General features: G+C 36.1%; 1 protein-coding gene across 1 annotated transcript; it reads right to left on the reverse strand.

The window, feature by feature from the left end:
* Window positions 1–7,122: 7,122 nt before the first annotated feature.
* Window positions 7,123–14,555, reverse strand: LOC118801176. The gene is made up of 3 exons (XM_036561353.1): window positions 14,463–14,555; window positions 10,730–10,807; window positions 7,123–9,969 (listed from the first exon to the last, which is right to left on the reverse strand). Exons 2-3 carry the CDS (start codon window positions 10,756–10,758, stop codon window positions 8,388–8,390), a joined length of 1,611 nt encoding a protein of 536 aa, XP_036417246.1. The 5' UTR covers window positions 10,759–10,807; window positions 14,463–14,555; the 3' UTR covers window positions 7,123–8,387.
* Between the last annotated feature and the right edge of the window lie 865 nt (window positions 14,556–15,420).

The raw sequence follows: 15,420 nt of genomic DNA on the forward strand, positions 1-15,420 counted from the left end.
GTGGTGGACCTCCAGGTCCAGGACTGGGCACAGCTACTGTAGTCTGTCTTTTACAGAATGGCTAATATCACTAGCTGCTGAAACGCTGCTAGTTTCACAGAGCTGATGCCAGCAAAACTTACCCAAGGTTAGTTACCATGTCAAGTTTTACAGCATTTTTACAGCAGTTATACAAATAAGCTCCTCAGTAGTGTGTGAGTGATAAGCTTAGCACAGTGTTGTACTGGGATCCTGCACATTTTTTTAATAAAACTCATTAACAGAAGAAAATTGCCAACCAGTAACAGCAACAGTGTGTCAAAATTACAGCAGAGTTCTTCCCCATATCAGTATGTATTCTCAGTATATTCTAAATGTATTGGCACTTGTTCAAGAACTGCTTTTGCTTGTTGGTTTTGGGTTATTTGTTCTTCAGTATTTATTCACGGGCTTATCCTGCTGAGGACTCTTATTTTGGAGGAAGGGGCTAGTTCCACTCAAGAGATATGTTTATGTGAGCAGAGAGCTGAATAGGGAACAAGCTGTTAATAAAGAGAAAACTCTGCTTATGTATGGCTGTGCCCAACAACAGCTGGAGAATGAAGCACAAAGACTTGTGCGAAAGCTGTGTCTCCTTTAACAGCGGCTAGCTCAGTGGTAAGCCGCCATCGCGCAACATCCTCGGCATCTGTAACATCAGCTGATAAGCATAGTTGGTGACGCCCAGAAGCAGCGTTTACTAGTAAGCACTGAGACTCCAAAATACTCCGGTAAAGCAGACTGGGTGGCGTTTTCTGCTCAGTTTTAACTGGTAGCCAATGTTTCCACTGTTTCCAGAGACAGTGCTTCTAGTCTGAGCTCCTTTGGTCTGAACTGTGTAACCACTGAAGACAGGCAGGGGAACAATTAAGAGCCGTAGATGCATAGATGTTACAGTACAGTCAGACCTGTGGAGGAGTCAAGTGAGCCACCCAAGCCGGTGTGGATGGAGGAGCTGATAGAATTGATCCGAGGGTTCTCCATGCCCACAGCCAGTACCACAGGGTTTCCAGTACTGGAGATGTGGCCAGCCGGGATATGTAACATGGGCTTGTCATTTGGGGATTGCAGCGAGTGAGATACTGCAGGCCCTTGCATCCACATTCTGCATGTCCTAGATGAATGCTGCCCCAGCCACAAAGAACAGCACCAGCAGTGAACAAACAGTGGCTTTGTTGGGGCAAACATCCATTTCAGACTTATGCCACATTTCCATCAACATTGTAGGGGCTCCATGCACTGCACTTAGGACACAGGATCGACAGTCACGGTGGCCTGGCCAGAAAATGTACCTGCAGTGTTTTAGGTGGAAGACATAGTGGTCCATCTCTGCACAATGATTAGTGAGCTAACATCAATGAGAGGTAAGGGATGTCTGATGCTGACAGGGGGCAAGAAGATGTGCCCCTTAGTTTGGATAGCTGAGGAGCAAGATGTGTTCTGGGCCTGGACTTTTTCAGACTTTTTCAGGTGCCAAATGGACCTAGACAGAGTTTCAGAGGCAGCCATGCAGTGACAATGAAGCCACCAGATGTCCAGTGCACAGTTGAACATGCAGTGTCAGAGACAGTTAAGAGGATTTCCGGGGATGGGGTGTCAGGTTGAGGGTAACATGGCTTTTCGTAGGTGAAGCTGCTGGCGCTGGAAGAGCTGAACATGCAGCCAGTGGATGGATTCCTGAGGGTCAAGGGCGGTGCACAAGGAGCACCCTCTTTAGCATTGATGATGCAGAGGATGTCAGAGAAATCAGAAGGTGGCCAAAAGAAGTGCCACTGCTTCTGCTGTCATCACCCTCAGAGTGGCATCGGACTTGATGCTGTGGGCTGAGAGAAGTTCCGTCGCGTCCAGGTGGAAGATGTGGAGCTGTACGTGCATGGCAAGGACAGGACCACCGTAGTAGCCACTTCATTCTCCCCACTCCAGCGCATCGATGGAGAGGATGCTGTTTAAAATATCACAAGTGGCCAGTGTAGGGTTCTCCTTTAGCAGCTGTAGCCAGTCAGCAGCCTGTCCATGTTGTCCACCCTCACACACACACACACACACACACACACGCACACACACACACACACACGCACATATATACAAACACATACACACATAGACACACACATACTAACAGCAGGCCATGTATGAGAACGCACCTCCACACTTTTATTCCCCGCAGGTTCACCCCAACACCACATGTGTAATATAAATGTGCAGGGGGTGAACAGTGTGAAGTCACTGAATGCAATATTCTATACATTCTTCAAAGAAAATGAGCATTTTATTTGGAGTTTGCTGGTCTTCACTCAGGGCATAGATGTAATATAAGAGAGTGTTTCTCAACCCTGGTCCTGGAGGCCCACTGCCACTTTAACTCAATAATGGACTGTAAAGAAGCTGATTGTAGGATCAGGTGAGCTGGGAGCAGGGAACACACTAAAAAGTGCAGGCCAGTAAGCCTTCAGGACCAGGGTTGAGAAACATTGGCTTAGGAGAAATACAACTGGTTCAAAATAAACAAATGATAAGCAAGTACTTCTTTGTTCAGGGCATAGATGTAATTGAAGAGAAACATAAGCAAGCACTTCTTTGTTTCTTATGCAGTATAATTGCTAAATATGTTCAAGAGTTTTTAAAAAGTTATTTCTCATGTGTTGTGTATGTATTTGCAGGTGTATACGTTTCCATTTCTGCAATCCAAGTTTCCCAAATGAGAAAATAAAGGTAAAGCTGAAGTCAAAGTCACCCCTGGACTAGAGGGCAGCTGACAAATAGTGCATGATAACAGAGTCTACAGTGATGTCCACACTTACAGTGGGCTTAAATAGATGGTTGAGCTCATAAAGTGTCCACTAAATGGAAGTAAAAGCTGGGATTTTCTAACAAAGCAGATGATGAGTTTATGCAAAACATTAATAAACTATATTTGACAAAGGCTCAGAGCTTCAAAGCATTTGACACTTGACTCCATGCTGCCCCCTGCTGCCCACTGACATTTCCTACAATTACTGTCATTTGAGTGCTCAGGGGCACACTTTCCAGCTCTGTTCCAATTTGAATGCGTTCATATGATCATATCGTCATTAAAGAAATGTACTACCAGAGTGTTTTTTTATGGGTCTATCATGGAAAACAAAAATAAAATATATTTGCTTATCAGTCATTTATTATCATCAGTTATTACTGTCTTCTTAACATGCTAATACAATAGAATTCTCACTTGATGCACAGACAAGTTTTCTCCATCTGAGGAAACTGACCTGCTGTGACTGTATTTGAAAGGCTGTTTAACCAGTTGTGCCCAGATGTGTATTTTTGTTATTAAATCACATCTGACCCTGCAAGACTAGTGACTTTTAAGCCCATTTGTGTTCTAATAAGCTCAGAGTTGTTTTCTTTCAGAAAAAAATTATTAATTTCAATAATCAGTACACTTATTAATAACAGAAGCTCAAGTACTAATAACAAATACTAAAACTGAGCCATTATTAACATAGAATTTCAACGCTGTGTGCATTTAAACTGGAGCCGTTCCTTCAACTAGCTGACGAGCTGAGTATTATAGCATTTTTAGCCAAATAAAATTCTGTCAGTCATGTTTATTTTATTATTTATATTTTTACTTATTTGTTTAATTTTATGAAGTTGTAGATATTTCAGTGAATTGAAGTTTGAGCAGTGTATTTAGTGAGAGTCAGTATAAGTTTAATAATCATTTAATTTTACTTGTTTTAATGTGTTGTTCATTTGCATCATTTACTAAAGATCAAAAGAGATGCAGCATTAAAATTATACTTCCAAATGTGCACTTCAAAATGTGTAAACATGATTCTAAGAAGGTGGAATGTAAACTCTGCAAACATTTTACTTACAGTAACAAATTCAAATATGATGGAGGTCTGCTGCTTTTCACTGTTCATTTAACTTAATAAGTAAAAATCTCTAGTGATAAATTGAATAATCTTATATTATTCCTACAACAATCTTACAATGAGAAATACTGTATTAGATATGCGGAGAGGATTTAAGATTCTTTTACTTGCCAAGATACAAGACAGTTGCACCACTCAACTAATTAAAAAAAAAATTGTGCACCCAGGGGGTTCCATTCCTACCTTTTGCCCAGAGCCCCAAGATCATTAAATCTGACCCTGTCAGCTGCCACTGCTCATTTAGCAGGTTTTATTTGTATCAGTTTATTTTTTCATAGTAACACAGTTTAAACATCAGCTTTTAAATAAAATGTGCATGACTGATTTAGTCATTTCATAAATCTCATTTATGTTTTAGGAAAATATGTATGATAAACTTAATAATTTATTTGGCAATCAAATTGGATTTCTAGACAGCACTGAACTTTAAATATCACAAGCTTTGCAACAAAAAAATAAAGAAAATAAATTTATCTTGGCCAGCTTTACTAAATATTTTTGTTGGCTCTTATGCATTTTGCATATGCAAAATGATTCTCCACTAATTCATCAACATGCATGCAGAAGCCTTTTGCATTTCAATTTAGTGAAAATTGACACTAGCAAATTTCTTATTAAAAGCAAGCTTCTCTCTCTCTCTCTCTCTCTCTCTCTCTCTCTCTCTCTCTCTCTCTCTCTCTCTCTCTCTCTAATTCTACTAATTTATTTCAGTTTCCTTTTGGGTGATGCATTAGCACTTCCCATAAGAAAAAACAAATTGTTTTTATCAAATGCATTTGAAAATCTATAAAAAATGGCTAAAAATATTTAGGGAAAAATCTTTTTCTGCCAGGTAAGGAAAAACATTTTTTATCCTTGTTTCAGGTACAAACTGTGACTCTTTAGGTCGGAATAATGGCTCATTTTCTCTAGATTTTGACTTGCCAAGTCAAAACAATTAGTTTTTACTTATAAAGAAACTAGGAGATTATTTCAACAAAATAATCATTTTGAGACATTATTTTGAAGGCATGCACACAGGCAGCAGAGGGTGCAAGACACAAATTGCATATGCAGATGAAAGTCATTATCGTTTTTAATAAAAAAAATAACTGCATACATTAATGAATCAGCAATGCACACTTAACATTAAATAGCTTCATAAACAAATTAAAACTTTTGGATGCACAATTTGATTAAATTTATGACAGCATAGTCATAAATTTGCTCACCCTAAAGTTTTAGCCCAGCGACTGATATTAAGTTACTCTAGTTGTCCATCATCTGACATCTGAGGAGAAAAATGCATCTCGGATGCCCAATTTCTGAATTAATTTTCATAAACACTCCTCAAAATGAGGAGTTTAACGTAAGTATTTCACTGTAAGAAGTTTTGGAGATAAATGAAAAAATGTAAGATCTCCTTCTGCACTGATATATGCTAAAAGACTTCTGAGATGTAAAAGAGAGTTTCATATACAAAATGATGAGCAGCTGTCAGTTATTTACCTTAGCTGACCTTAGCTAGCTTTATTGTGAGACATAATACTTGAACAGTGAGTAGCAAAACAGACACATGGAACATTTCTATTACAAGAAAACTGTTATCTATGATAAACAGCTATGTAGCATGCTGGTGAATTATAGGCCCATGACAAAACCACAGGAAGGTCCATCATGAAAAATGCTTTGCTGATAAGTGCTGTAGAGTAGGTAGTGGTGTGCACAGGACCTGTTTTTCAGTCCTGCTCCCATAAGACTTCATCCTGCTCCCGCAAAAAATCAGCGCTGTTTGTGCCACGCAACCTCACCACTTTCTCCCACCACAGCCCTCAGTCCCGTATAGCTGACTTCCATCTGCGTTACTAACGATTGAAAATGACTGGCACAAGTAAGACTTAGTCAGCTTTATTGACGTATTAAAATTTGAAATTTGCCTTTATTAATAGCACTTTCCACAGCTGTGGCCATCTGACTGTCTGAAGGCACCACAATTTCTACAGCTTAAAAGAAAGCAATTTGCATATTGTTAAGGTGATTAGTTACCTTTGAACTAGAATGAGTATTACTTTTCATTATTTTTGTGTTATTGTTTGTGTATGCTAATTATTAAGTGATTGGCATCATTTTATTTAGCATATTCATTCATTTTCTCTACACATATTATGTTGTCCCATATTTGGTGGCATTGAAATTTAGCCCTGGGCCTCAGTGTTAATCATTTATTTTCAACTTGGTGTGTAAATATCTTAATTACAGCTAGAATTTTCCAAAATCAATAATACAAGTCAGCATTTTAATAGATGCATCACACAAATATTTATCGCTGTTTAATTTCTGAAAAATCTTTTGGTCATTCTATTCTCGTCCTCTAGTCAGTTCACAATAGAAATTAGGGGTGTTAGGAGGGTTATAGTGAAAGGATGTTTGCTATTTAGGCAGTTGTGCCTTCAAAGCAGAAATGAGGGCTTCAAAAACCTATTCAGTTCTTTACTTCCTCCTTTCAAATGCATTCCCTGTTCTGACCACAGCTCATAAGAATTACCTGTCCTTGCAATGAATATTCAAAGTGCCATTAAAAACTACTGTAACTACTGTAACAAGACTATTGAGCAAGTCAGTGTGCTTTAACTAGTTAAAATGGGAGAAAAGCATAACTTGTGGTAATGTAGAAATACATGCTTTTCATTGGTCATTTGAATCCAGTTTCCTCCCTGATCTTACAATTCAACCCTTGGTAACTTTACATGTGTTAACTGATTTGGGTTATCTTACCTAGAAAACTTCCACTGTTTTGAATTATAACTGTACAGCATTAATACAATCAATGAGGCTGAAATTGAAATTCATTCTTGGTTATAGATGACTGACAATGTCTCTTTCTTTGGCAGCTCTTTCATCAGATTGCACTTTATCTTCAAAAGTTTTTGAGACTGCAAAATGAGAATAAAATAACACTTTTATTTTTCAGAAACTTTTTAAAATAACAAATATGAATAGACAACATAACAAGATAATCTGAAACATATGGCAATGAAGTGCATAGGTCAAGAGAATATGACTGAAATAAAGTAAAATTACAGCAATAAAGGGACAAAAGGAGGACAGAATAGACCATTTTTGTGGTTTAGAAGAAATTAGCTCTAAATTAGTTCAAAATGTTGTTAAAGGTTAATATTGTTCAGAATTATTGGTTAGTGATAAGTTGGGGAAATGAAAAATAAAATGTAAAATAAAGACAGAAAAAAATAGGAAAATAAAACACAAATATGTTAACAGTTCCACTAATATGTAAGCTAAAGAAGCTTGAACTGTAAAATATATTGTATTCTATGATGAAAGGAACAAAATACCAAAATAAAACAGGTATATGCTAACTGTCTCACATAAAAAATATAAAAAGTATAGAAGGAAAAAATGTTAACAGAAAAATATATCATAATATAAAAAATAGAACAAAGTAGGCAAATAAAACAGTGATATCATTACTGTCTTACTAAATAAAAAAGCATAAGCAAAAAAGCATAAACAGAATAATATGCCATAATATAAAGATAGGATGAAATGTGAAAAAAAACAGGTGCATGCTAATTGAATGAGTAAAAGGTGCTTAAACTGAAAAATATAATGCGATATAAAGATAGGAATGAAATAAGACTATATAACAAAAACGTTCAACTAAAAGAAAGAACAAAAAATATTTAAACACAAGAAGCTTAAAGTAAAAAACAAATTGTGTAATATAAAGACATGACTAACAGAGAAACATAAAACAGGGATGTGTTAATTGCCCCACTGAAACTAAAAAAGAAAGTAAAATAAAAAAAAAAAAAGCAAATTAAGCTTGATTTAATTATTCTCTATAGATAATGCTGGACAATTTGCTAGTCTGCTAACAGCTAGAGGGCGGGTCTTTGATGGGGAAAATTTTAATAAATGTTACTATATTGTTGCAACCAGATTACTATAAGATTTTTAAAAGCATTTAAACAGAACACTGTATTCTTCATTAAGGTTGGACAGAAATTCACAGGGGAATCATTCCAATGTTCTTGTTTGTGATTTTATTTGAGGAATACAGTCTTATTCTGTTGTGTTACTAACACTGTCTTACATCTGCCAGCTGTGTAAATTCTGTAGGAATCCTCACATAATTTCATCAGTTCGTCAAACTTTAAAGATAGTCTCTTTTTCATACTTCTTTCTCTTTCAATCAAGAAGTCCAGATACAGAAGTGTAGACATAACTGTAAGTTTTAAGGGAATCTCTTTCAGAATGACAAACTGATAACATTTTCCACCACGCTTTTTTCTTTTTCTTTTTCTTGTTCTTTTATATCATTCTTCAGCTCATCAGAATATATGCTATTTATTCCTCCTGTGTGGGGAAAATAATTTTACCTAGAACTACTTTAGATTTTTTGCTTTTCTATGTGTGTTTGTTCATTTGAAAGCAGAGCAATATGCTCATTTAATATAGGTTTTCCAACATATTGAGCAGCCCCTCATTTGCAGCTTCAGCTCTTTTCTTCAGTTCTTGAAGTTTCTGAACTCTCTCTGGTTTTCCTGTTTCATTCACTTTCTCAATTAGGAAGTCCAGATGATGCAGAGTAGACGCAGAGTCAGTGTTTAAGGCAATATCCTCCAGAGTGACAACACACTGATAACACTCTTCCACCAGCCTGGTTTTCTCTCTTTCATTTAACTTTATTTCATTCTCCAGTATTCTTATCAAACTCATTATCTCTCCAGATTCTTTCTCATATTTCCGTTTCAGATCTTCTTTAGTCTTCGTCACCTTTCTTGTTTTCAAAACATAGATTTTCCTCTCTTTAATATGGTAACTGTGGTCACACCTTCCCGTGCAAGCCGTGCACTTTCCATTTGACATGACGCTGCACTGTGAGAGATCTCTGACCCACCAGCATCCAGGATAATGACAGTTCTCCTCACACACTCTGCAGCAAGTCGCCTCTTTGCTCAAGTGCCACCACTTAGACTCTATTGGAATCTTTTCTTTGTAGGCTTCATCAACTACAAATTCAAAGTTATTGTTGTCCTTCATTTCTTTCTCATGTTCCTCCAAAGCTGCTTTTGTCTGTTGAAACTCCTTTTTTCTTAATTCTGACAGTTGGATGCGATCCTTTAAGTTATTGATGGATGCTGTGAGTTGTTTGCGGAGTCTCAGCACACTTTCAGTCATCTTCAGACTCACAGTTTTACAGTCATTCAGAAAAGCGAAAAAGTTTTTCATGTTTTTCTTATTTTTATCCCATGCCAATTTGTTGTATTCTTCCTCATCTTCTGTCTGATCATCATCATCATTGTGAAAGTCTTCACAGTGAGAGTTGTCAAAGCTGAAGTACACAGGCTTGCCATCATCATTTTTAGCACATCTGACTTTTGATTCTTTGATGGCTTTAAGGGCATTTGTTGGGTTTTTGGGGGCGTGAGTGATGAGCACAACAATGTTTCTCTCCACATCATTACTGAATAAAGAGAGAATGGAATCAAAAACATACAGCTGTCTGTCTGTGAGTCGAGTTGTGTTTGATGACACCACAAAACAGACTGCATCAACTTCATGTACTCCATCTTTGGATCTGAATAACTCGTGTAGAGTTTCAGCAATAATTAAATCCTTCTTAGTCCCTTTAGTGTCTCCATATCCAGGTGTGTCAATGATGCTGAGAGAGAACGGACTCTCCTCAACAAACACATCATACACAGTCACTGCATTTGTCTGAGATTTAGTTTGGCTTTCTTTCGTCTCTATGATCTCACACCAGATTCTGTCATTACATTTGACATTCAGCATGTGGTTAACAATAGCATTGATGAGAGTAGACTTCCCTGTTCCTGTTTCTCCAACCATTAATATGGTTTTATGAGGTTTTCTCTTGTCTTTTTCTCCAAAAGCCTCTCTCTTCAGTCTTTCTCCATCAATTAGAGTTCTTGTATCTATAATATATCTTGTGAGGGATCCTTTTATTGGTTTAATGGTTCTTCTGATTTCATCCAGATGTTTTCCCCGTGAGCTCTGCTTCTCATTCCTACATGGAAATCAGAGGTACATACAGTACATTCATTTCTACAGAGATTTTATGATCAACTGGCTAACTGTTATCCAACAAATGCATAAATGTTTGACCAATGCTGTCCATTAAGAACATTAATTTCTGATTAGCAATTTATATTTTAATAGGCAGGTGTTTCATTCAACTTGAGGACCATTTTGGAATTTTATGCATGAGAGTGCAAGAATGCGCTCTCATGCACAACACTGGCTTTTCTGGAGTTGACACATTGACGCTTGACTCCACTTATTTTAACTGATCGTGTCAGAGCCATTGATAAAGTGAACTGCTGATAGAGCCATTGATAAACTACATCCTAAATGTAGTTTGCACAATTTAGAGTAGCTACAGATGATTGTGATATGATGCTTTTCCATGCTTTTTGACTTTTTTGACCAACAGTCGACTCTTACACCCAGACATGAATCGCTGGTGTGACTGTGAACAGACTGCGTAGTAGATACTTATGTGGACATGCTGGTATTTCTCAATAAAAATGGTTAGAATATTTAGTCATATGACATGACTAAACACGACACGACAGTGCTAAGGTAGATTACAGCTGGCTCTTTTCAAATATAAAAACTCATTGTTTTTTGAAGCATTTGTAATTTGTGCCTAACATCTGACTGAGCTTGCTACAGTTAATGTTTGTTTGCTTGTACATCAGTTTATGATTGAATATGAGGTTGGAGCTATGGTGTGGATGATTTTCCAGACAATAAGGAAACCTTACCAAAAAGAGGAAGCTTGAAATTCTGCCATGTCTGATGTCTAGATGAGAGAAGTGATCAAACTGTCTTGTAAATAAAATCTAAGCATGAAGAATAAGAAGAATAGTTTAATTAATACAGCAAGACAACTTTTACAACAGTAACAAATTATACATACAGGTATAGGTACTTTGTGAGCTATAGCTGTGAAATAGTATATCTGTGTTTTTGTTCTATAAAGTAGACACACTAAAGTGCAGACACAAAATATTCACTTTTAATTTAAGGGCAACTACACACCACTGCTAATCAGTTTCTTTTTTTTTAACAAATGATTTTGATATTTCAAAAATCACTAGGTGTCCCTGTCAGACACATTAAAGTCTGAGCAATCTAATGAACCCCCCCCAAAAAAACCTATATATAGTCATATGCAAAAGTTTAAATATCCCTGGTCAAATTAATTTTCTAAGTTAAAATAAGTAAATACATCCTCTACAGAGAACAAACTGAAATATGACATTTTTCTGCACATTTTAGTGCACAATTTCTATTAATTTTCTAAACTAACATATAGGACAAAAATAAAATATGAAATATAAAATGTGCCATAGCTTTTGCACAGGCCATATGTTTCATTTTTTCCAATATTAAATTCAATAATTAACAGTAATTATGCATCAAACGTGCAGAGGTGTGTTCTCTCCCAGCTAACATGAAGTGTAACATGAAGTGGCCCAAGCTTGGTTGTTGTGTGGACATGGTAAGAAACATTGGAATATTGGAATGCCAGAATCAGGCTGGACATGGTTAAGGCTAGTTAACCAATATGTTGGTAAAATTTCCGCTTGCACTGAATGAGTCTTTACAGATCCAGGCCGTCACCAATGTTCCACCATGGTGTCGGGAATTGTGCACTTAGAGAAGCAGCAGCTAGAAATTTCACAATATTTCAAAACACATTGGCTACTTGGTAAATAAGGCTTATTATTTATTAATGAACTCACCTTACCAAAGTCACATCTTTTTGTTAAATATTTGCTCTCAAAATAATGTGATGGATTAAAAAATGACCTTTTTTAATTGTGAGGATGTTGAATTTCTGTTTCAATCTAATAAACTGAGGCACATACAGCTGTGAGAATTGCTATCTAATCTAGCACGCTCTGAGTGAGAGAAGTCGTGCGACTGGTGTTGGAGTGACAGAAAGGCAGAATCTAACCAGTTCTCTGATGTGTGGGGTTGTTATCTTGCTAGATAGCAGGCTAATGGCTTCTCACACCACAGGCCAGGTTCAATGATCCACTCACATAAACTAAGAGGATAAAACACAAATCTGAAGAAGCGTAGTTGAGTGACAGGAGTTACAGTTAAAACTAGGGATGCAAATTTTGGCAAATTCCTTTGACTGATAACTGACGGTTATTGGGGGTGATTAACCATTAGCATCTAACGTAGCACAAGAAATCAGATGTTAGTGTTCAGATAGTTCTTTGTGAAATATTTTAAAACCAAAAGTTTCCTTCTTGTATACTTGTGAGGTTGTCTCTCCCAAAAGACTGCTGAAAATAGATTTTTTAAACTACAGAAGACATAGTGTATACACCACTATAACACAAGGCATTATAACAGAACCAAAGTATAGAATTACTGGTATTGTTTGCAACAACCCAGTCACATATTGCTACTGTAATAGCCACTGCTTGAAGAACAGATCTGTGACCCCACCATATTTGCAGCTACAGAAGCCTCCTGACAAGGAGATATCAAAAAACTATTCTCTTTATATTTGTGCATCAGTTAAAGTACAAAAGTACTTGCTTTTAAAATCAAGGTGAATTAAAAATGATTGTGCACTGAAACAAGAAATATTGGTTAATAGCTTTTCTCTGGTAAGGGAATTTTTGTGTGATTTTAGAGGCTGGCAAAAGTTGCACTGTGATGGAAGGTAATTACCTCACAAAATGTAGGTACTTGTTTGTCTATGGGGACTGTTTTTATTGTCTACAATGAGTAAATACAAAGAGTGATAAGACAATTGGAGACAATGGTTCAACAGAAAATTACACACAGTCTGAAAAATATTCTATCCATACTATCTCTACAGTGGCCGATGAGATCCAAAACTCTGCAAAACAAGCTGCAAATGCAGGAAACACTTTTAATCAAAATGTCAGTGCTACGTTTTACAAATGCACCGGAAATACAGAACACACATGCAACTTCAGAAACACTGCAAAGTCAGTGACAACGCAATGGAATTCTGGAGGACACAAAGAGGATGGAGCCACTTAAACTTTTAAATTCTATGCAAAAAAAAATATTTAGTAAGTTAATATTTATTTGAGTAGATAACTAATATCATTGTAACATGATGGAAATCTGCTGTATAGTGTAACTGTAAAATGTAAAATAGATGACTGTTAACTACTGTAATACAGCAGTGAAAGTCAAATATCTAACTAGCCAGCCAAGTAAATCAAGAGCTTAAGTCAATCATGAACTGTGTTGTGACTGGCTTTGCAGCGTTTCTGAAGTTGCATGTGTTCTCTGTATTTGCATTGCATTGGTGAAATGTAGGTCAGGTGCAGTTTGCAGAGCATTTATGAGTTTGCAACAGGTTTTTTTATTGTACTGTGAACCGGGTCGTGTCAACCACTACATAATCTGATAACATTTTTTTCCCTGCTTCTTTCCACTGACCACCATTTGCTGAATGACAATGGTCTCTTTGCTCTAAGATGTCTGAACTACTTTTAGCTAAAGAAATTGCCAGTATTATATATCTGACCATGTATTTCAGGCTTGCCTACTTTACTTTTTTCTTTACTTTGCAAAACTATTGTGTAAGATCGTGTAAGAGTTTAAGTTTGTGTGCTGTTGTGAAAAACATATTGCATAATTGTTATATTGCCTAAATATACTACCCCTTTCACTTGTTGCTTTGTAGATTTATCTTTAATATTGTTTACTATTCTTTCAAGACTATTCCTAATCTGAGCTTTAAGAATTGTTCATTTTACAAGGTATGATACATACTGGCTGGATACATGATAATGCATATTCTTTTCTTACAATTGTGGCAGATGATTGCTTAGCTGTGTTCACCTGCATTGTTTTGTCTACATTGGGATTAGGCCTGTTTAGACATATGCAAAAAGTAATTTGAAGAGAAGGACAAATTTTTTTAAATAAATGGTTTTAATGTATTTTGTATTTTTAATGTATTTTAATTATAGTGTGACCTAAAATATAATTATAAAATAAATCATTGTTCATTTTACATAAGAATTAATCATCGTTAAAATACTCTAATTTACTGGAATCAGCCCTGTCCTGGCCCAGTGTCATTTAAAGATATAGACCTTACGCTGGACGGCTGCTGCAATCAACCTGATGACTTGGACCAGATCCGGACAATCATATAAGTTTGTATGCTGGAACATCGTGACTTTTTGCCAGCAGGTAGGAAACAGCCTGAAGATGGTCTGTGTACATTTTGCTACCTGGGCTGTAGATGATGTGTACTTCGTTTGACTTAGAAAATAAACAACGGTAATACTTTTGCATATGACTGTATATCAAACATAGATCAAATCTAACTAGTAAACAATCACAACAACCAGATTTCTAATTAGGGCTACATCCAACCTCTGATACGATAAGCTGAAGAATTCATTCATTAAAAATCTGAAAAAAGCATTCTGTGAAACACAACCTTATTTATTTTACAGCAAATACAAATACATCACTTACCTTCTCATGTGCTGATTATGATATTTTACTGTCTGTGGACAACAAAGAACTGGGTTAACGTGTACTCTGCTCGTACTTACTGCAACATTCAGACAATACACAGGAAGCTATACAGGATGTTTTAACCACAGCCAAAAAATGGTGCAGTTTTTGATTCACATTACAGAAACAGTCAACATTTGTTCTCAAGTCAACACCAGCTGCTCCAGTGGAAGACGTTCCATTATATGAGCAGATAGGTTAGTATCAGGGTTTTGGCAAATAAACTTGCAACACTACCCTTACATAGTTGTGCACAAAGTTTGGTCAAATGAAATGTGTTTTTTTTTTGGTTTTTTTTTTTTGATTTTCTAAATAAAAATAAATGAACACTACAGAGAACACACGTGAACATTCAAATGGACAATTATGGTTTCATTCTAGAATTGAACATTTTTGGAAAAAAAAAATAATAATAAAACATAAAATGTGGTCTGGCAAAAGTTATGGTACATTTTGTATTTTATATTTATTTTTTCCACTATGTTAAACTCAGCAACCACATTTTGCAGTAAAATTTTGCTGAAAAAGACATATTTTGGTGTGTTCTCTGTAGAGGATATGTTAACTTATTTACTTATTTTCGCTTAGAAAATCAATAAAAATAGCACGTTCAACCTTTTGCATAATTATCTGTGCAAAGTAAAAACTTGGGTAGTGCATCCTATTTTGAGTAAATGAATAATAATGAGTAAAACCATCAATGTCAGTCATATTAATCTATTATTATCTACTATTATTAGTTAATCAGCTTTCAAGTGAATGTAAACTCTTTCTATTACGACCCTTCTTACTTTTCAAGAACAGCTCTGTTGGGGTTTTGCCTGTTGTATTCTGTGATGTTTCTGTAACTGAATAGAAACACAATTTTCAACTGAAATCCTAGTCCTTTCTGTTTTGTCTGGACCAGCCTTTCCAC

This window comes from Colossoma macropomum, unplaced genomic scaffold, assembly GCF_904425465.1.
Source record: "Colossoma macropomum unplaced genomic scaffold, Colossoma_macropomum, whole genome shotgun sequence".
Lineage (NCBI taxonomy): Eukaryota > Metazoa > Chordata > Actinopteri > Characiformes > Serrasalmidae > Colossoma > Colossoma macropomum.

Excerpts from the sequence above, each read along its gene's own strand:
- LOC118801176 (XM_036561353.1), bottom strand. The coding sequence starts at position 10,758 with ATGGCAGAATTTCAAGCTTCCTCTTTTTG. Across the intron at positions 9,970-10,729 it reads TTTCAAGCTTCCTCTTTTTG|GAATGAGAAGCAGAGCTCAC; the intron begins GTAAGGTTTCCT and ends ATTTCCATGTAG.